At 30.9% G+C, this 22,393-nt stretch overlaps 1 protein-coding gene across 2 annotated transcripts; it reads left to right on the top strand.

Annotated features, from left to right (window-relative positions):
* Positions 1–135: 135 nt before the first annotated feature.
* On the top strand, positions 136–22,301 carry LOC143251018 (V-type proton ATPase subunit d-like). Of its 2 annotated transcripts, none has more exons than XM_076503208.1 (8): positions 136–371; positions 685–856; positions 3,886–4,064; positions 8,901–8,980; positions 9,848–9,925; positions 15,810–15,986; positions 17,684–17,761; positions 21,629–22,301. In XM_076503208.1, exons 1-8 carry the CDS (start codon positions 251–253, stop codon positions 21,644–21,646), a joined length of 903 nt encoding a protein of 300 aa, XP_076359323.1. In that variant the 5' UTR covers positions 136–250; the 3' UTR covers positions 21,647–22,301. The 2 variants fall into 2 exon arrangements, with proteins under 2 accessions (XP_076359323.1, XP_076358801.1); XM_076502686.1 differs by lacking the exon at positions 21,629–22,301 and adding an exon at positions 18,876–20,078.
* Positions 22,302–22,393: the final 92 nt, after the last annotated feature.

Here is a 22,393-nt window from a genome sequence, read left to right as displayed (position 1 = left end):
ATATGAAAAATTGTCGATGATTTAAATATTTAGTAATATCCTTTATATAGATAATGTGAATTTAATTTTTAGTAAATTGTATAAATTAATATAAATAAGATTTTACAAAAATCGTTAGTTTATATTTTCTACACTAGAGGGCGTACTTTTTGTCATGTGAAATTTGATTGATAAGTGATACTAGTAGTGAGAGGAAAGAGAGGTTGTTGTGATTGTCTTGAGAAATTACCTGTTATTGAAAAATAGCGGAATGTCAGATTTGTATTTTAATATTGAAAGTGGATATCTTGAAGGTTTGGTTAGAGGGTTCAAATCAGGAATCCTGAAGCATACAGAGTACTTAAATCTTGTTCAATGTGAAAGTTTAGAAGGTAATGATAGAGAAATTAGACTTCTAATGTTCCAAACTTGTAATTTATATGTGGATATAATAATACTAAAAAACTTATGTGAAACCACGCCTAATGTTTATGTGTTGTACTTCTTTCACAGGTTTATCAATTTGATTTTTTCTTTTTATTAAGTTAGATTTCAGTTCCATGAAATGTTTCTAAATGAAATAAATACTTGATAAGTTGTGATGCTGTTAGTGTTACTCACAAGCTGTTTTTGCACACTCATATTTTTCTTTAATAAGCAACATACATTTATCAGATTCATTACACAGTATTTTTACTTCTGCAGATCTCAAGTTGCATTTGCAAAGTACTGATTATGGCAACTTCCTGGCCAATGAACCGAGTCCTCTTACAGTATCTGTTATTGATGATAAACTTCGAGAGAAATTGGTTATAGAGTTTCAACATTTGAGAAACCATTCAGTGGAACCACTGTCAACATTCTTAGATTTTATCACGTATGTAACTAAAATTTAGTCTTTGGTCACAGTGAAAATGTTAAATGGTAATCTGTGTGATAAATTGATGTTTGTTTTTATAGTTTCTTGAATTTCTCAGTGTAATATTGTGATTGTATATGCATGATACAGAGCTCTTGTGCTATAGTGGGAAAGCAATAATCTGACTGCAAACTTGATTTGCCTTTGTTCAATAAGTAGTAGGAAAGCAAAAAAGATTAAAATCAGAAGCAAAAGATTAAACCTAAACAGGACTAGCATGAAATATTTTGTTGCAGGGCTGAAAGGCAGGTCTCATGATTCACAGAGCACATTAATATCAATCAAGCTCTTCTGTTATCTGCAGTTATTGCTACAGCTACAACAATGACTAGGGATCTGCAAATCCCATTAATATACCTCTGATGCTACTTGATTATGTGTGCCATATTTGCTCCTCTCTCATGACAGTTATATGAATACGGGCTTCAAATGTGGTGTATCTGATGCCAGGTGCAAGTTCACAATCCTTATAACCTAGTTCTAGATGCACATAATGCCTTGGTGACCTCTTGAGGGAGGAGTTTGCAGACAAACAGATGCACACTATAAATTGATTTTTGAGTCTAAGAAAATTATTACAAGTAATATTTTTTACCTGTGAGAAGAGGACTTCTCTGTTATGTCTATCCAATCTTCTTGTCATATCTGTGCCTTTAATTTTGAACAACATTTGTGATGAAGGTTAACATGAAGATCAACTCTTATCAATTTATTAAGCATAATTTCCATTCACTCTGTGTTTCCACAATACACTAAGTAGCCACTTTATCAGGTGCACCTATCTAGTACCAGGTAAGACTTCTTTTGCCTCCAGAACAGCCTGAATTCTTTGTGGCATGGATTCAACAAATTGCCAGAGACATTTCTTAGGGATTTTGGTCCATGCATACTTGACAACAATACACAGTTCCTGCAGATTTGTTGGTTGCACATTCATGCTGCAAACCTCCCGTTTTGCCTCATCCCAAAGATGCTCCATTGGATTAAGATCTGGGGTATTGTGCAGGCCATTGAAGTACAGTGAAGTCACTGTCATGTTCATGTAACCTGCTTCAGATGATGTGTGCTTTGTGACATAGCACATTTTCTTGTTGGAAGTAGCCATTGGAAAATTGGTAGACTGTGGCCATAAAAGGATGCACATTAAACCACTAAATAACAATTGGCAATCACTGGAATGTCACAGTGTACTCAAGCATTCACTGCTGACCAATTTGGCATAAACAGCATGAATCCATGGATCTATCCCGCATCCAGTCAATGTTACAGGCTGCTGGATAGATCCATGGATTCATGCTGTTTATGCCAAATTCTGACCCCACCATCTGCATGTTATAGCAGAAATCAAGATTCATCAGACCAGGCAATGTTTTTCCAATCTTCAGTCATCTAGTTTTGGTGATCTTGTGCTCACTGTAGCCTCATATTTCTGTTCTTAGCTGACAGAAGTGGAACCTAGCATGGTCTTATGCTGCTGTACCCTTTACACTTCAAGGTTCAATGCATTTTTTGTTCAAAGATACATTTCTACACACCATTGTTGTGAAGAGTGGTTATGTGAGTATTTATGGCCTTGCTGTCAGTCTGGCCATTTTCCTCTGATCTCTCTCATTAACAAGGTGTTTTTGCTCATATAACTGCTACTCACTGGATGTTTTTAGTTTTTCATACCATTCTCTGTAAACTGTAGTGCATGAACATTTCAGGAGGTCAGCAGCTTCTGAGGTGCTGGAACCATCATGTCTGGCACCAACAATAATTCAAGTCAAAGTTGCTTAAATTACACATCTTCTCCATTCTAATTAAACCTCTTAACCACATCTGCATACTTTTATATATATAAAGTATTAAACTTGTGTTGCAGACACATGATTTGCTGTTTGGCTGTTTGCTTTAAAAAGCAGGTGTCCCTAATTAAGTAGCTACTGAGTGTATTTTACTCATTAAATATGACATCAAGTAAATACTTACTTCTTAGCTTATTGAAAATATTAAAGTTATTTGGTAAATAAGTTGAAACACTAGAAGACAATATTTTGTACAACTTACAAAATTTGTGATGAATTCATCCTGGTTGTATACCATTTCAGTAGTTACAGCATATATGTGAAGACAAGTGTGTAGCTCATCAGAAGTGGTGGGACAAGTACTAACACCTCCACCCCATAGTCTACACTAACCTCTCATTTCTTAGCCAAATATAATAAATTTTGCAAAATCAAATGTGATCAACAAGGAGAAGCGTTGTAGAATTGGTATTTTCCTTAAGATACAGTGTTAATAAGGAAAAATTTAAATGAACAAATGACAGAAGAGTAATTGTACATTTTCAAAAATGCATCACTTAATGTCACCAGTGTTTATTTGTACTTAATACCATTTTTTGTTTTATCCATTCAGTTGTCTTTTTTTGAAAGTAGTGTTTGTTTCTTCATTATAATATAGCTTATAAAAAGAATCGACAGCTTCACATAAATCAGTTAAAATGTGAATTACAATAGGCTAGTCTGATTATGCTGCTACGTACATACATCATGTAAAATTCATATTAACAAAGATGTGTATTTTGGAAATTTTGTTTGATAGAAATTCTTCAAATATTTGCACATTTTTTTTTTTTTTTTTGTGAGCATATAGTATTCTTACCTTCTAAGATTTGTCTACTAACAAGTTTTCTGGACAGTTTGGCTTTCAGAAAGTCTAGAATGTTTTTGGACCTTATAAAGATGTATAAATATATAAATAATTTGATGGTATAAATTTTCTACATTTTTTCTAACATAGAATGATTCATATTAAATATATTAGTGTACAAAAATGGTTTTCTTTTCTTTTTTACTTTTAAATTTTTGTGGTACATTTTATCTCTCTTGAAAAATGCAATAATTTTGAATTATCATATTTGGTAGAATAATTGTATGTGCATTTTTATGTTTGGAACTTTCTTTTAAATTGTTTTTTAATGATTCCTATTTGGTGCTTTTCAGATACAGTTATATGATTGACAACATAATCTTGCTGATCACAGGGACTCTTCACCAAAGACCAATATCTGAGCTTATTTCTAAGTGTAATCCACTTGGAAGCTTTGATCAGATGGAAGCCATTCATATTGCTTCGACACCAGCTGAGCTATACAATGCTGTTTTAGTAGACACACCACTTGGTAGGCTTATAAGTTTTAAGTAATGATTGTACTCTCAGAACTGTGTAGTGGGGTGTTAGTTAGCTGGTCTTTTATTAGGTACTTATTAACCACTTGTTAGTCTTACTTATACTATAATGTCTTATATTGATACTTTAAGAAATGCTGGTCTTAAGTTTTTCATTGCTTCCTTCTATAAATAACTTCATCAGTGTACTTAGGGAGAGAATCCCTCATTTTAATTTTTTTTTTATCATCTCTTTTCTAATTGCAATAAGCCTATTGATTTAGTCTGTTGGAGATTTTTAATTGAATGTTGACTGAATGTGCATTTACTGCCTTAACTTACTACTATGTACTCTAATATAACCAGCAGTTTCATTCTCTACTGTTTTCAAAGCAAACATTACAGTAACTGTACTAGCAAACTTGTGGGTCTATGGCCCACATTTAGAGAGAACTGCTATAATGCAAGCTTAATTTCTGTAACCAAGTTATGAACAATAATTATTAGGCTTACTTGTGTGTCTTAACATAAATCGGTGACAAATCTGGGTTCAAATATGGTGCTTACCTCCTTTCATAAGATTAGGTATTCATATGCAGTGTTACCCTCTATATGCACACTTTTTTTTTCACATATTACAAGCTGCTACTTCCTCTATTGGAATTGCAAGATTCTAACATGTCTCACATGCAAATCATCATGCATCATATCCTAACCCAACAGAAGCATGACATGCCACATTATGCTTGTGACTCCCTCTACAATTTGTATTTAATACTTCATGTTTGACTTCATTTTCCTCATGAAGTGGTTATTTCAAACTTAATTTTTTTTCATTCAACCCAATTCATATATTAATATTTACCAGTTAATTCTAATCAATGTATTTCTGCATTCAACTTTAGTGAACCTTTACTGTGCAAACAATTCTGAAGTTAACATTACCACTTTGGGGATTACTCCATCAACCAGCATTTTTTTCTCAGGTCTTGGCTATTGACAGCCCAACAGTGGATTTATCTGCTTTTACACTTCAGAGGATTGAATGTTTCATGGAGTGGCCTTTGTTCCCAGGCTTCTCCTGAGCCCGTGCAGACTGACAAGAACTTTGATCATCTTTTTCTGCCTCCAGAGTTTGCAGTTTCTTCCCTTTCCCAACCTGAGGAGCCTTCAAGGCCTAATTCAGTCCTTATGGATTTATGTATGTCAGGTTTGTGATGATTTATCCCTTTCATCTAATTCTTATACATCTTATTCTTCCTTATTGCATGAACTATCTTCCCAACAATTTTTTTTTTCTTTTCCTTTGTTTCGTGCTTATCAATTTGTCCCACAATTAATTGACGTGATGAGCTTGCCATGTTCCTTGAGGACTTTGATCAGCTCGCATTTCTTACCACTGTGCAGCCTATTCATTTTTAGATTAGCAGTTAAGTTCTTTGGTACCTATATGGAAGCAGCTCCCAAATCAAATACCAGTGTTATTCATCCCAGTATTTTTGCCTATGTTCTACTTTATCAACATTTTACATTATCTTTCTTTCATGCATCTCCCTTCTGAGTCTCTTCACATTAATATTTAAGGGGTTTTCTGTAGATACTCTTGCCTTTCTCTCCCCCACTTTAGCTTGCATATTGTCTTAAGCTCTGGCATTATACACTTGATTTCTTTGTTGTTGGGACTTTGTGATGCCATATTGGCTTTGGTCTGTTTATTCTAACCATATTTCAGGGGTTTATGTATGGCCTCATTTATGAGACGTTATGTCTTTTATATGGTTCTTGAAACTATCAAGCCTTCAGTGACATTGGTCCATCACCATTTTACTTTTAAAAATATTGTAGCTCATTTGGCTGAGTCAGTACTTCATATGCCTCCAATTCCCATTTCCTGTCATTCGCCTTCCCAGTCCTTACCTATTTCTTCAACTCGGGGTAGTTGAACTTCTTATTTCTCCATTTCTTTCCCTCCTCTTCAACATTCTGACTAGCCAATATCTTTCAAAATTGGTTCAAGGATTGCACTTTCAGTGGGCAATTGAACCTATTCCCCATCCCTCCAGGAGTTTTTATTCCTACCCAAGAAAACCAGGAATTTGCAGCCAGTGAACAATTTATCTCTTCTAAACCATTTCATTTCAGTACCCAAGTTCACCATGGAATTTTTTCTTACCCTGAGATGATCATTGTCTCTAGGGTTTGGATGACAAAAATTGGCTAACCACCCCAAGATGGACAAACCAAAGGTAAGAATGAGACTGAGGTACATGTAGACATCCTTTTCCACTTTATTCTTAGCTTCTTTCTCAATCTTGATTATATCCCCACCTTCATATCCTGCATCTTCATACCTGGCTTTTGTCTGGTCCTTGATGAGACTTCATAAAATGAGACTCTTCCTTGTTAGCTAGTTCCATTCATGTATTTTTCGTGGAGGTATTCCAGTGACAGTGGAAGGTATTTTACAGTTTAACTGTCATGGTGTTTATCACTAACAAGCCTACTGTGGCTCATGTGGAAGAATTTCTCACCTGGCTCTTCAATTGTGGGTATTTGGTCTTCTTGCTTTCTGGATATTGGGTTGACTTATCCCATATCTTTCAGTTTTTCTGAAACTATAGGGTTTTTACTTCTCCTGTTTTTACCATATTCATGCAGTTCTTTTGGATCTGTTGTTCTTCCAGGCATCCTGCCCTTCAGTTACAAAGTAGGTTGTGGCATTCTGCTGGTGCAGATGATGTAGTATCATCCTGTTTGTGATAAACAGTACAACAGAGTGAACTAGTTAACATAAGTTTTCACATGGGTTTGAGTTGTTTCTCTTCCTCAGTTTCCTCCACCTGTGTTGTGGATCACAGTAGTGAGTCTTGGGATTATTACAGTTTTGTACTTGACTAACCCTCTTTTTAGAGGGATGTTGTTTCAATTTGGATGATCTTGGTCTGTGTCACAGTTGGGGGAGATGATTCCATGTAATTAGACATCCTTTTGATACAGGATGTCAATTTCCCAGATTGATAGTTCAGAGTTAATCCTCATACCAAACCCAGGAATCAGAGTGGTTCTTAATCTGCAATTCTGGAGTTTGAGGTGAAATTGGTATGATCCTCATTTTATCCTTACGAGGAAGTTTTGGATGTAGGTGACTTGCCAAGTACTGTCTACCATGCCTGAGACACTCTATACCCAGGGGTGTATCTTTGTTTACCTACCTTTTTCATTGTGAGATTGAGTTACAATGTCTTTCTCTAGTTAGGATCACCTTTCTGCTACATTCTCTCCTACATGGATGTGCTGTTCTTGTTATCCACCCTTATAATCCTACACTTTCCACAAATAGATGAAGAATATACCTGTTTCAAAAGTGGTGAAGTTCATCTCTTCTAGTCTTCAAATTTGAATCTCTCATTTTCAGTGGTATCCTTGAGATGATTTTGGGGGTACTTTTGTTATTACCTCACACTAATCCCTCCTCCTCCTTGGTATGGGTTCTAGCTAATCTTATTAGTACCATATCAGAAGTTATAATATTCCTATACTAAAAATCTATTTCTGATGGGAAGTGTGAGAGAGGTAAGTACCTATCATTTCTCCCCACTGTTTTCCAGTGCTTATATCTTCTGCCTAACTTTGAATTATAGTTTGGTATAGGAGTGTAGAGGAAGTCACATGTGTCACCTAAGCATGTAATGCTCCTGTTGGTTAGGATGTGATACATGGAGAATTGCATGAGAGAAATGATAAAACATAACAAAGCAAATATTGATGGAAGGGAATGGAAGGCTTGTTATACGCATGAAAAAACTTTATAAATAGAGGGCAGCTCTGAATGGAATAGCTAATTTTGTGAGTAGAGGTATGTACCTATCAGAAATACATTTTCAGTATAGAAAAATTATAAAGTCTCCTTTTGGAGAATCTCTGTAAAAGTCTTTTCACAAAATACCCATGTCTCTTAAGAGGTTGGGTGAAAATATTTACTTTTGTGCAAACTTATGGGCTTAGGTGATTTATTTGACACTACTAGAAAGTTGATGAGTACAACAGTTTAGAAAAAGGGTTTGAGGGGATATTTCTAAATTCTGTAAGTGGTGGGATCATAAATTTTACTTTTACATGAACCTCAGGACCAATGAACCTTATTCTTTGGATGACTTTTCTGTCCATCTTTCTTGATTTTTGCTTGTAGTATGTTTTATTTTTTGTAGTCTTCCACCACATTTAAATGTTTACAAGTTCCTTTAGAATTACAGTTTTGATTAAGCATAGATAAATTATAATTGACAGAAAATTCATCATTCCCAGTATCAGTAAAATATAAAGCAAGATTCAAATTTGTTTGATACGGCTTCTTCCTAGTACTTTAGTCTTGATTAACTAAAAACAACAGTTTGACTGTAGTGTATATTACAATGAAATATCGTTATTTAGCTATCCATTTTCAATATTTGATGGGTGTTTTCACTATGACCTCTTTTTTTTTCCTTAACCACGTGTGCATTATTTTCTACCATGAGCTTTTATCACAAGAGTTAGCTCCTGCCCTATTTTGATTTTTTCATTAGAACTTCTTATAATTTCTGTGTGTGGTATAGCATGGTTTACTGCTGGTTTGTATAGTAATTTTTGTGTGTAGTGTTTTATTGATTAAATAAAGATACCAAATAATATGTAGAACTGCTTATGTTGTGATCCAGAATCATTATTGAAACTTGTTGCAGCTTTTAAAATAATAGCACTATATTTTTAAAATCAATACTTTGTTTTTGCATACAAATGTTTTATGTGACAAAATATTAATAGTTGCTTGTTTTATGTTTTCTCTGTGAAACAATTTATTTAATATTTAGCTCCATTTTTTGTGGATTGTATTTCTGAGCAAGATCTGGATGAATTGAATATTGAAATTATCAGAAACACACTGTACAAGGTATGTTTGACCTCAGAATATTAGTGTTTTCTCATCTAGAACAAGTAGTAATTAGCATTGCATTTATTTCCTTTATTCTTGGTATTTTGCAAGACATACATAAATGATTGGCACAAATATCTAAAGTTTTTTTCATTGTAAATTAGTTTTTTGAACAAATTGAATAAAAGTATGTAAATGTACTTTATTTATTAAAATATATTCTGATACTGTATGTTACTCCTTTTGCATAAATAGCTGTTCTTGTTTAGTGCTGTCCTCTATATACAAAATGTTTCAAAAGCCACAACACTTGCATAGCCCCCAGGTATCTCAAGATCTGTGTGGTTCAACTGCATCTCTTACTCAAATCATCATGCAACAACCCTTCACCAATAGGTGTTTGACACACCTTCACACTTGCCACACTTCATCCCTAATGAAAATTGGTGCTTCTATTTCCTGCCAAAACTTGAAGTGATAGTTCACTAGAATTGAATAGAGGAAATTATGTGTCAAGAGGGTGTGTTGCATTCCAACTGGTGGAGTGCTGTTGCATGATGGTCTGCATGTGTGACATAGTTGATCTGCATTGATCTTTGGGTAGGTCAGAACTCAAGTCTTGTAGTATGTAAAAATAAACTTGTGTATAGAGAGCAGCACTGAACAAGAATAGCTATTTATGTGAAAAGAAGTAACTTTCAAAAATACATGTCTAGTATAGGAAAATTATAATATTAGGTTGTTTCTATGCAAGTTTTTTATACTTTGCAATGAAATATGGTTTAAAACTGAAATGCAATATTATGAAAAGTCTGTGTTGAGTAAAGAAATTTGTATTGATATAGTGGTTTTATGTTCTTTGTCAAGTTTCTTTGTGTATTACAGGCTTATTTGGAGGATTTCTACAAATTCTGTGAAAAAACAGGAGGAACAACAGCAGATGTCATGTGTGAAATTTTAGCTGTAAGAAAAATTTTTTTTTAACTTCATTAATCAGTTTAAATTATTGACCTCTATTGCACAAGTACTAATATTTTGAACATTTAGGTTGAGTGTAAGATTACTTACCAGAAAATAAAGATAAAAAGCCTGCTTTGTAGCTACATCATTAAACAATATAAACTCACTTCACACTATACAGCTCATACTGTGAACAACTGTTAATTGCAATTGTGAAAAATATGAACTTGTACACAACAGTAAAGTTGCTACAATACTCATCTGAAGATTGTAGTGTAGACAGTTATTTGAGGTAGAAAATCTAGTACATACAGTACAATTTGGATCAAATCAGTTCATGTTAAAAAAAAACGCTACAGTAGCCTAAAACAGCTTAGAAACATATTTGCCCATACCATGATGTGTAGTGCTTGATTTTCTAAACAATGTCATCTTATACATTAAAGTTATATGATTAGCAGAGTGATACATACTAGAAAAGTGTCAATGTAAAGTCAGAAAAATTTGATTTAAATCAAATAGTCATATCACACTACTGACAAGCCTTGAGCATTAACTTACACTGGTCACTATGGTTAGCTGAGGATTGTTCTCTTAATTCTCTGTATACAGTCTTGGTTATTTTGACTAACTTTGTAACCACTGGGTAACCATTAAAGTATAAATGTTATAACTGAATTTATTAAATGTATTCCTGAACTTTACCAAGAGTTTAGTAAAACTTGCAAGTCTATTGTTTACAAAAAAATCAGTTTTTTAGGTAATTTTTAATAGTTGTTTGATTTTACAAAACCTTTAATTGGTCCATCTGAATGCAAGGCTATTTTAATCTTTAGAATAAAGATGCTTTTTGTCTTATACAGTTTTCATGTTTCATCTGCATACTCCCCAGAACCTCCAAAATGAATATCAGTTGTTATTTTTTTCATGTAAATGTTTAGTTTATCTGTTCTTTTCTCTACCCTAACAATAATTGTATATGGGCTTGGTCAGTTTGACTGACATTTTAACCATCATATAACAAAGTAAAATGAAATAAATCTAAGCACGCATTTCCCTTTTCTTTCCAGAATGACTGCACATAACAGATAGTTATTTATATTTATTCTTACAGCTATAGCTAATACACTTCAAGGTTTGGTAAAGCTGCATATTATACAAGACATCCTTGTGTAAACAAATTATCAAGCTGTGTCAAATTATTTATTTACTTCTGAGCTTGCAATGTGTGCATTATATCAAGAATATTTTGCTTATTAATTATTTATTATTATTTATTAATTATTTTTTCCTTTAAGTTTTCTTGTCTAATCTAATAAGTTTCTAATTTTTATGTTTTGTTAGTTAATTTTATGTTAACAGATAAAAGATATTCGTGATAAACAATAAATTGGTACTTACGTCTGGAATATTGTCTTTTTTTGCACTCTTAGAAAGCTTGTTGATACTCATTAAGTCTACTAGTCTGTAATGATAGTCTTTTTTCAGAAATTATTTTCATTCAATATTTGTTTTGATAGAAGCTATAAAATATATTGAAATAATTTTGATGGCTGGTTGAGCCAAGCTTGAACATGGACAAACAATAAAGCTTGTAAGAAAATTTTCAAAATCTATTATTATGTGAATGTTCCTTGCCTGATGTGGTTTAGTAAAATAGAATGATTAAAAGTAATTCAGTAACAAATGCTGTGATGTGTATGTTTTGGTTAATTGCATATATTTTTGGTAAAGGATGTACCTTTTAGAGACTATGGGTTTAGATTTTGAACTTGGTTGTGTGATGTACAAGTGTGTAATTTCTTGGAAAGTTTTATTATACATAGGAATGAAAAGAAAAACCTAAAATGCATTGTTCAAAGGAAGAAAGTATCATGTGAAAATTGATAATTTATTTAGATACTTTGTTTTTAACTTGAACATTGTATGATATTAAAATTTGAATTGTAAAGATGTTTTAATAATAAAGTAGTTTAAGTTTTGAATATACTCTAAAAAGGTTGTGACATGTTAACTTTAACCCACCCACACCATAATTAGCTAAGAATTACAGTCTTGAAGAGTAACGTTCATTATACATTGACTCGCTGAAGATTTCCCTCTCGAGAAATGTCAGCTATAATCAAAAACAAATTTAATACTATGCCTATGCCTTATGATACTTTGTATTCTTCATTAGTCAAGTATTATTTGTCTTAATTCTTTTGCAGTAGGTCAGGGCTCAAAGACCATGTCATCACATTTGTTGAGTTGCATTCAGAATTTTATTGAACTACTATTTTGTGAATTTATGTCAATAAGTTTGGAATCAAATTGTAGATTATAATTCAAGCTTTAATATTATATGTGAGTTAATTTCTTAATTTAAAAGAACACATCTAAATACACATTGTAAGTGAGTTATGTGGTATTTTGAATGTAGTGCTAGTTAAAATTAGATGTTTGTGATGTCAAAATATTAAATCTGTGATTTTGTTAAATTAGGAAAGTTATGTTACCAGTATTGATAAGCTAGAATATAAGATGACAACCTTGTATTTTGCAGAGATGACTTGTGTACTAAATCAAACTTGGTGGCCCCATTCAACTCTCTCCATTTTCTGAAACAGTTTCTTATATGCTCAAAAACTTAATGTTTCCAGAGTGGCATTCTCAGCCATTTTAATCTTTTAAAAAGCTGCCATGTTACTAAGTTTAATAAATTATAGTGGAATTCCATGGTATCAGTGTTGTTATTTATGACTTTTTGGTTATTCAACTGTACATATAAAACCTAAAATATATTTGTTTGATATCCTCCACATGTAAAATTTTAAGTCTTAGCAACCTCTGTCCAGCAACAACTAAGTAAAAAGGACATAGCAAGAAGAGATAGTTATTTGCTCTACTTCTTGATTTATTGTTCTATATTTTAAGAAAATAAGTTTAATTTATTTGTAAGTAGTAATTATGTATATGTATAATAAATGAAATGTGACTATAGATCCCAAAATAATAGTTTGCTAAAACACAGCTAAGGAAGACTAAACATCAATTTTATATTACTGTATCCATTACATGAGTGCACATGCATCTTGTCAATATAATGTTAGGTTGGCATGACTGGAAAGTCAATATATATAAAAAAAAGTATATGTTCATTTATAGCATTATGAGAATTAATCCACTTAGACTAAACATTTGTATTTTTGTGTTTTAATATGAAGTCATTCTAGCACAAAAAAAATCATAATTTATATTTATTTCCTAATTTCTTTATGATGGCTATGAGGTTGGTCAAGTGACAGACCTCACACAGTTAGAGTATATTTCATTTTCTATACTCTTGCTAAAAACAAACATTTGAAATGTATTTAGAAGGTTGTAGAGATTATGCAAATAATATTTGAGAGTTTTGGGACAAAATAGTTTTTAATCGTAACATAAAATCACTTTGCACTCAGACTGGTAACAAAACACTTTTCAAAAATATATTTTTAGTAAAAATATTTCTTTAAAAAAATCTTATTTTTTCTATATAAAATACTTGTAATTTTTACTGAAAGTCTACCAAATTTTGTGAAGATACACATGCTTTATCAAACGTTATAGTGCAAATACGTAACAGGTGCAAATGTGTAACAGGTGCAAATGTGTGAGACAAACTGCAAATTGTGGTATTAAGTACTGAGCCCATTGTAATTTCTAAATACTGTATTTTTAACTGTAGATTAACATGTGGTCTCTTCTACATGTGTTATACAATAATTGCTTCATGTATTATTTTAAAATAATTTATATATATATATATATATTCTTTCAGAATGTTGATAATTAACTTAGAGTTCTGATCTTTGATCATGGGGTCATTCCATATCAATTCTGTATACAAAAAACATTTTTCCACTCACTGCCTCTGATTTTGACAAAACTTTGTATACCAAGTAGCCATGTATAATAAAGTGAAATCCTCCAAACATTACCATTTGACCTTTGGTTGATAAGATGTAAGGTCAGCAGGTATTGACCCTTTGATTTGTTTTTGACATTTTTTACCAGTTTTAAGAATGTCATATCTTCATAACCAATAAAACTAAGATAATAGCTGTACTTGAATTTCAAAGCCCATAAACAGACATATCTTCCATTCTCTATGAAAAATTGTAACATTAAAAATAAAATGGTTAACATTTAATTATGAATAAAACAAACAAACATTTTCAATTTCTATTTGTTTGGCTAAGATACTCTCAGTTAAGAAGAATGTGTATTGAAGAGTTGATAAGTAGACAATAAATTACACTGCAACACAAATTTTGTTCCTGGGATAATATGTATTTCTTTAATTGCTTATGTTGAATAATGAAATTTAGAACTTATTTTATATGTAAAAATGGGCAAATATGCACATTTTCATTTACATAAGGTGTGAATAAAACAACACATGAACCAAGATTTACATGTATTTATACTAAAGTTATACAAAAATGTTTAGAGGTGAGTAGTTTTTAAAGATTTGCAACTATAATGTAAATCTTTTTCACGTATCAGTCCCCAAATAGTCTCCCATCAGGGAGCTCAGGGCAGTATGACACTGGGGCGATGGATGATGAAAGGTCCGGATACGTGATAACAGATGCATTCTTGCCAGCCTGATGTTTGGAAGGATCCCCAGTGCAGAAGTAGCAATTGCTTGAATGATCAGTGGGTTCTTCGAATAGCGAACTTCATGGCTCTCTTTTTCCCTTTGTGCAATCTTGCAAAAGAGCAAAATAAAATTGTTTATAAGAAGAATAAATTTATTTCATCTACAACTAATGTGTAAGATGTTCATGCAAAATATTTTGTGATATTTTTTTTATACAATTGGAAATTAAAAAAGATATTTAAATTTTAAAAGGTCTAAAATTTGTATGATATAAAATCTTACTATTCAAGAAAGCAAAAATTGTCCATCTTACCTTCTGGAGTTGTTTTTTTGCAGTGTTAGCAGGTAAAATGAGGTGCCTGGGGTTTGTCTTGATCCCTGACAGGCATACTGAAATATGCCTTGTAGGCTTCACACATTTTAGCAGATGCTCTCAGGGTACTTTTTTGCTCTTGTCTCAATAAATTGGCCATATACATAGTAGAATGCATGTGGAAAATGCTTGCAGCTTCTTAATGCCATCTCTGATAAAATCAGATAGGTCTATGTGTTCACTTAGGCAGCTAGAACTAAATTGAAGTGGTGAATGGTGAGCCCCTGTATACATATATTACTATGGAAAGTTCTAGAAAATTCTAAAAGGTTCTTGAAATTTTTCATAAGTTTTACTACATTCTAGAAAGTTCTTGATAATTCTCGCTAGTTCGAGAAAATTTCTATGAGCTACTCAGCATGGAATCAAATGTAAAACAAGTGCAGATACTGTTTTTGTCTTTACATATAAATAGATTGTTCTTATTGCATAGTATGTTTGTTTTACTTATTGTTTAATATATTCATTACTTAGTTTAAACGTGGCCTTTAATAGTGTAGTATTATTCTGCGATATCAAAATTTGATAAGATCTCCTATTTGGTAAACTTATCCATTATAGTTCTCTAGTTATTTTATTTCAACTGAATATACCACAATGGTATTTGCCATGTTGTCTGATATCATTAGCTGCATTTACCCTAGCTGACTTTAGCATGAGCTATACCTGATAGTTTGCCATATTTCTTTGTGTTAACACAGTAAAAATAATGATTTATGAAACAATTATATTAAACAATTTCATTTTGCAAATCTAGTTAAAAACTAATGGTGAAATATTTATTTTATGATCCATTGTATTATTTGTATTGCTACTGTTATTACTATTATATACCGATATGTATTTTCAGTAGAATTTTTTATGTTTCTTTTTAATTTTATTTTTAGTTTGAGGCTGATCGACGAGCATTCATCATCACCATCAATTCATTTGGTACAGAGCTAACTAAAGAAGATCGTTCAAAGCTCTACCCTCGTTGTGGAAAGCTTTATCCAGATGGTTTGGCTGCTTTGGCCAAGGCCGATGATTATGAACAAGTTAAAATTATTGCAGAGCATTATGCTGTTAGTAGATATTCTATAATATCATTGTTGATCCTTTGGTTACTTGAATTTTCATGAAATTGTATACATATACTTACAGGGTGACCTGAAAGCAGGTATTTAGCTGATAATGTTTTTAAGGGAATTGAATTGGAGTTAAAGTATACAATTTTTAATTGGTACCTTATTTAATGGCACTTTACACAACACAATTATGGAAAAGTTGAACCTGCAGGTGTTTAAATTGAAACCCATTACAGTCCACGCAATCCTAGAGTCTGCCTGCCACACTTTTGCAAACTTTTTATCATCAAGGTCTTTAAATGTATTAGTAATGTACCTTTTCATTTTATCATCATTTTGTGATTTCTTACTGTACTACAATTCAATAGGTTCAACATATGCAACAGTTATACCTACTTTTGGACCACTGTTGTATATTCAACAATTATTCTATTTTAGAGTTTAAAAGAAATTACTTTTTATAATTTTTCATTAATATTGATCAGTTTTGTTTTCTTTGGTTAAATTTGTTACATTATAATGAGAATTACAGTTAATTTATCCCATCTTTTAATTATTAGTGTATCATAGAAGACAAATTTTAAAGCAGTTTTTGTTTTGCACAAAAATTTAGATTGGTGGCTACACTTTTGTACAATTATTGTAAGTTTTAAATTTTCAGACTAGTCTTTTTACTAACATTTATTGTTAATGTTGTTAAAATTCAATTGTGAAATAAGACTAAAATGCTTAATTGTATCATTTTCTATTAATTAAAAATATCAAAACAATTATAATTAGACATTTTTAATTATATACAAATAATGAATGCAATAACAAAATCAAAGGTTTGGAAAGATGTATTGATGGCATTAACATGACAGTTGTGTCAGCTCATGGTCATCCAATGTTTTTTACTTCCTAATGAGATATTTGGTTTAGGCATTATTTAACCTTTAAGAGTTTTTTCCATTATGCCCCATGCTTTTCTAATACAGTTAAATAATTTTAATTTTTCAGTCACTTCACTTTGCCCACTTTAATAAATGAAATTGCAAGTTTTTTTTAAAACTGAATAACCGAGATTATTTTAATTTTGTGCTTTATTATTAAATTTTGTTGACCAGTTTTTCAGTAAAACCTAAAGAAAACATTACTGTTATTAACTGACATTGGTTAGTCTTGGAAACTCAATAAATTTTAGTAATTATTTAGACAGACTTTTCAGATTTTATCATTAGGTAAATGAAGTAAAATATTATATAATTATCTTGTACTTATTTTAAAGTTTTTGGATATGCTTGTCAGGTTATTAGCTTCTTGGATTATAGCATTTACATATAATTGTGTCTTAGAACCCGATTCAGTAAACACCTTTTTTATAAGATAACTGCATGTTATAAAATGCTTGAAATAACTTCTCTATTTGTCTTAAAATATGGTCAAAAGTGATTTGTTTCTATAGAACCTAACTGATTTAGCTAGTACCATAACAAGGTATATTTTGACATAATGGCTCAGTATGATCATGTATTGTTTTTTTGTAACAAAACAAATTAATTTACCTTAGGATGTGTTTAGTATCATTTAAAAAAAATTGTTGGTTTAGTATGCTAATATTTGAGGATTTTTTTCTTTTAAAGAAATTAATGTTGAAACTTCCTTAGAAGAAAAATTTAAATATCAAGTGGATGTTTCTCTGTTGTGTATTTTAGGAATATCGAGCACTATTTGAAGGATCGGGTACAAATCCAGGGGAGAAAACTTTAGAAGACAAGTTTTTTGAACACGAGGTAAAAAAAAAAACATTTTACATAAAAATATATTACTATTTAAAGGTAAGACAATTACAAGCATTAATAATATCCTTAACATATTAATTTAAACAAACAATTAGGTAAGTAGCCAATACTTCAGTCTAATGTATCTACCACAATTCTTTCTTCCTTACAGAAATTTCAAGCATTTTGTTACTTTCTCAAGTTTTGTCATATTTGTTATTTTATAAAAATTAAGATCTTTTTCTTTCTTTCTCTTTTGGAATAAGTCAGCATAGAATTGGGATTATAGGAAGAATATGGTAAATGTAAAATAAGTTTCAAATTGTAATGATTTCAGGGAAAGTTAGTTAATTCAGTGTAAAGTGTGAAATAAATTAAGAATTATTTGCAGCATGGCATGTCATTATAAGTGAATGAAAATAAAGAATTTCAACAGTTTGTTTAAAGATTTTATACTGCATTTTGTTTTATGCAAAAAAAGGTATTTGTGCTGCATACATTAGAAAACTGAATGTAGAACAGTAGCAAAAAAACTTGTGATGCTGAAAAAAATCTGCATTTTGAAGTAGAAAGATTTTAAATTTACTTAGAACAGAGTTGTTTAAAGAAATGGTTGAAGTATATTCAGTTTTTTCAATTAAAGCCAAAATTTAGAAATAAAATAAATAGTTATGCAAACTAAAATGTATTTTGTGTTGAAATTGGCTTAATTTTGTATGGATTTTTTTTTTCTGAAGGTTCTTCTAACATGATTTACTTAGGAAATGTTAATTTTTATTACGGTAGTATTCATTAAATGAAATCATTGTATCTTTGACTGTTCAAGCTACTCTGGCTCAGTACATTTTCATCTCTACTACTAATCAAATAGGACCTTTTATGAAACAGTTTTGACAGGTAAATATTAGGTAATTTAAAACAAAATGACATATAACAATGTTGGTTAGGTAACTTGTGGTTTAAAGCATAATTACATACAGAGCATTTTTGGTTGAGTTAGTCAGTATTAGGTATTGTAAATTAAGATAGTGCATAATAATTGACTAAATTTAAAGCAAAATTAAATACTTGTAAAACAGTTTTAACTGTGTAATTATGAGGCTGATATAATATTGGTGTATTTTAGGTCAAACTGAATGTGAATGCTTTTCTTCAACAATTCCACTTTGGAGTTTTTTATGCATATATTAAATTGAAGGAGCAGGAATGCAGAAACATTGTATGGATTTCAGAATGTGTGGCTCAGCACCACAGGGCTAAAATTGATAATTACATTCCTATTTTATGATTTATGAATCTGATTTTCACAGATATTTATATTTAATTAGCTTTCACTGATGTATAGGTACTAAATGTGATCATATAATTGCTCTAAACTACATTTTGTTTTATGTTTAAGTGAAGTAATGGTTAGGTAAATGTTTTGGATATTAAAAAAATGCATACATTGTATTTTTAAAGTTATCTAAAGTAATCTAACTTACAAAAGTTAACACCTTGGAAAATATCCATTTCATCAATCAGTTAGATTTCTGTTGTACGGAAAGATAAAACTTTAGAGATCAAACACATATTATTATTTGTTTTATTCCTTATGTTTGTTGGTATATTTAATACAAATTTTGTATAGTAATTAAATATGTAAAAGACATTTAGTATTTGCCGCAGAGTCAAATTATACAAGTTTTTGTTGTGTAATGCGAGATATTAGTGAGACTAGAATTTAAAGCACATGCATCATTTTAAATACCGAAATTGTTAGTAAGAGTTCAGAAGTATCTTTCACCTGTAACGCTTCAACTTTAAAGATCACTGTAAGATTGGAGCACCTCATGTACATCCATGTCAAACAATACTTAAGTTGTCCTTGAAGATAGTTTAAAACAATACTAATTCTATCTTCCCGTTTTCTGATTGTTGAACCTGTAAGGGTGCTAGAACTGAAGCATAGCATATTTTGTAATAGCTTAAAAGAATGAAGTATAGTTGTCAAACATACTTATAAAATTCCCCCCTTTTTTCCTCCAATGCATGATTTCTGTGTACCGCTGCAAAACGTTGGTATAAACGCTCAAATTCTAGAATAATTTAATGTTACATATATCTATTGTAAATTAAGGTTTACTTTAATATTTTAAATAATAATGTAGAGAGAAATTAAAGTGTATTTCAATATCATTTGCAATTTACATGACTGTTAGCAGATGGTATTGTATCTTATGTAAAGGAAATGATGTAGTCATGTATTATATACTCTCTCTCCCTGTGAAGTTGTAGTATGTATAAAAATTCAGAAATAAACTGTCTTGTTGTGATTTTTTTCTGATAATTTCTCTCAGTATGAAATAATTTGAATAAAAATGTTTTGAGCAACAAAATTTATAATGCTCATTAAGTGAAAGCATGAGCTGAAAGTTATGGATTTGTGATGATACGTACATTAGTACATGTCAAACACACACTTTTCTGCTATGTCTGTAAATGGAGGTAATGTGTAAAAAAACCAAAAAAAAACCAGTAATTTCAGTTTAATGATCTTTTAAATTAGCATGAAACTATAATCATCAATAACTCTATGTAATAAAATTTTTTACTTTTTCTTGTTCCTCAGTAGAGAGTGTTATTCCCCAATTGCTTATGCCTAAAGTAAATGGAAAAGACCTATTTTTCTCTTCAAACTTTGCTTTTGTGACCTGGCAGCATATAATGAAAATATGATGGGAGACTATCTTTGGGGACTGATACATGAAAGTGATTTATATTACAGTCGCAAATCTTGAAATAACTACTCGCTTCTAAACATTTTTGTATAACTTTAGTATAAATACATGTAAATCTAAATTCATATGTTTTATTCAGACTTTATGTAAATGAAAATGTGCAAATTTGTCAGTTTTTACATAGAAAATAGGTTACTTTCTAAATTTCAATATCCAAGTCATAAAAGCAAAGCTTGAAGCAAATGATGGCCATTTTTTATACTTTTACAACATAAGCAATTAAGAAATAACATACTATCCAGGAACAAAATTTGCATTACAGTGTAATACTCTTTTCATGTTTCATAAGATACGACATAACCATATACATCACAAACCTGTGAAGTCTTTGTAACAGTATAAAACAAGAAATTTAGTTTATGTTTGGGGCTTTAATTAAACTGTGCAAATTAAACACCTCAATTATATATTTAATGCATCACTGAAAATAACTTTATTCACTTATTCAGACATAATTACTACGTATAAAGTTAACTTTCTTGTGATTTTCTAGTAAATATAGAAAAATTATATGCAGCAGATAAAAATATTTTCCTTGTTAGTAATGAATTTCAACAATAACCAAACAGCAACACAGTTCACTCATTTTAAAACATATTAAAATTAAATGTATATACAAATTTTTGTTATGCTATTGACTATCACAGTTGTATCCTGAGCTTCAATTATTGTTTCTTCATTGTCAAAGTCCACACAATGTGTATTTTATATTCTTCTTGTAAATGAGAATCACCCCTTTCAAACATACTGTATATGGGCCTGATATCATCATAAAGCACCTAGCATAATATAGATGATAATAATGTTTCATAATAAACTGTTTTACAGAGTTGCCAACCTTGATGTGAAACAAGAAATCTAGCCTTAAACAAAAAAGTTTGTTTACTTTGTTATTTTCACCTTCAGTTTACGTTATAGCTATTACCCTTCCCTGAAATTTGTTCTTTTGTAGTTTTTTTATTTATGCCTGATATTTGTTTTATTTTATTATTATATAATACTCTTTAAGCAGTAAGCTTATCTGTGATTTTATCTCAATACTTTTTAAAGTTCTCCTTTATTGTGGGCTGGTATCTCTGTATGGAACTTTATTTTTCAGATGCACATTCTTGGCTAGATGACTTCCAACATCTTTATGATGAAACGAATATGGCTACCTCTGAATGATCCGACATATTTTTCACTGTTATAAAAAAAATTTGAATGCAGCTTCAGAAGTACAAATGCTTAAGTTATTACATTCTCAATATTGTGTCATTGTTTCATTTCACCTTGTGATAAATTTAACAGGTCATGTTGTATCAAATTTACAAAATATAACCTTAAAGGTAATACCACAATTTGAAGTTAAATCTGAAAGAACTCCACCAAAATTGGAGTGGTTGGTATTTTGCTTAGTTTAGTGATAATGAATCCTGGTAAGGACAACAGATTGAAATGATATAATATGTGGTTGTAATTCACCTTTATGTATTTTAAATTCTAAGGAGTACTCTTTTCTTAAAGTTAAAAATCTCATGAATATACATAAACCAGTAATAAAAGAACATCACTTTGCACTCGTATCTGTTGTAACATAAGCTCTGCATGAAATTTAACATATTGAGATAGACATCTTGTTTGTCAGGGACTTTCACCAGGATGTTGTTCCACATAATGATCAATATTTTTTTTATCTGTATGCTTTGACTTTCAGGTGCAATTTTTGTATTAGATACAATAGTATATTTTTAATCTTTCAAAATAGTAGTTTCAGTTAACAGTTATGACTTACCAACTTCATCTGTTTTACATTTGTATTTTCTTGTCACTTCTGAGACTGGAACTTTTTATTGTGAGACATTTTTATTTGATTGGGAAACCA

The sequence above is a fragment of the Tachypleus tridentatus genome, chromosome 1 (assembly GCF_004210375.1).
Source record: "Tachypleus tridentatus isolate NWPU-2018 chromosome 1, ASM421037v1, whole genome shotgun sequence".
Classification (NCBI taxonomy): domain Eukaryota; kingdom Metazoa; phylum Arthropoda; class Merostomata; order Xiphosura; family Limulidae; genus Tachypleus; species Tachypleus tridentatus.
The sequence above is the reverse complement of the archived record's forward strand: the minus strand, read 5'-3'. Positions and strand labels throughout refer to the sequence as shown.

Excerpts from the sequence above, each read along its gene's own strand:
- LOC143251018 (XM_076502686.1), top strand. The coding sequence starts at position 251 with ATGTCAGATTTGTATTTTAATATTGAAAGTGGATATCTTGAAGGTTTG. Across the intron at positions 8,981-9,847 it reads TCAGAAACACACTGTACAAG|GCTTATTTGGAGGATTTCTA; the intron begins GTATGTTTGACC and ends TGTGTATTACAG. Across the intron at positions 15,987-17,683 it reads TTATTGCAGAGCATTATGCT|GAATATCGAGCACTATTTGA; the intron begins GTTAGTAGATAT and ends TGTGTATTTTAG.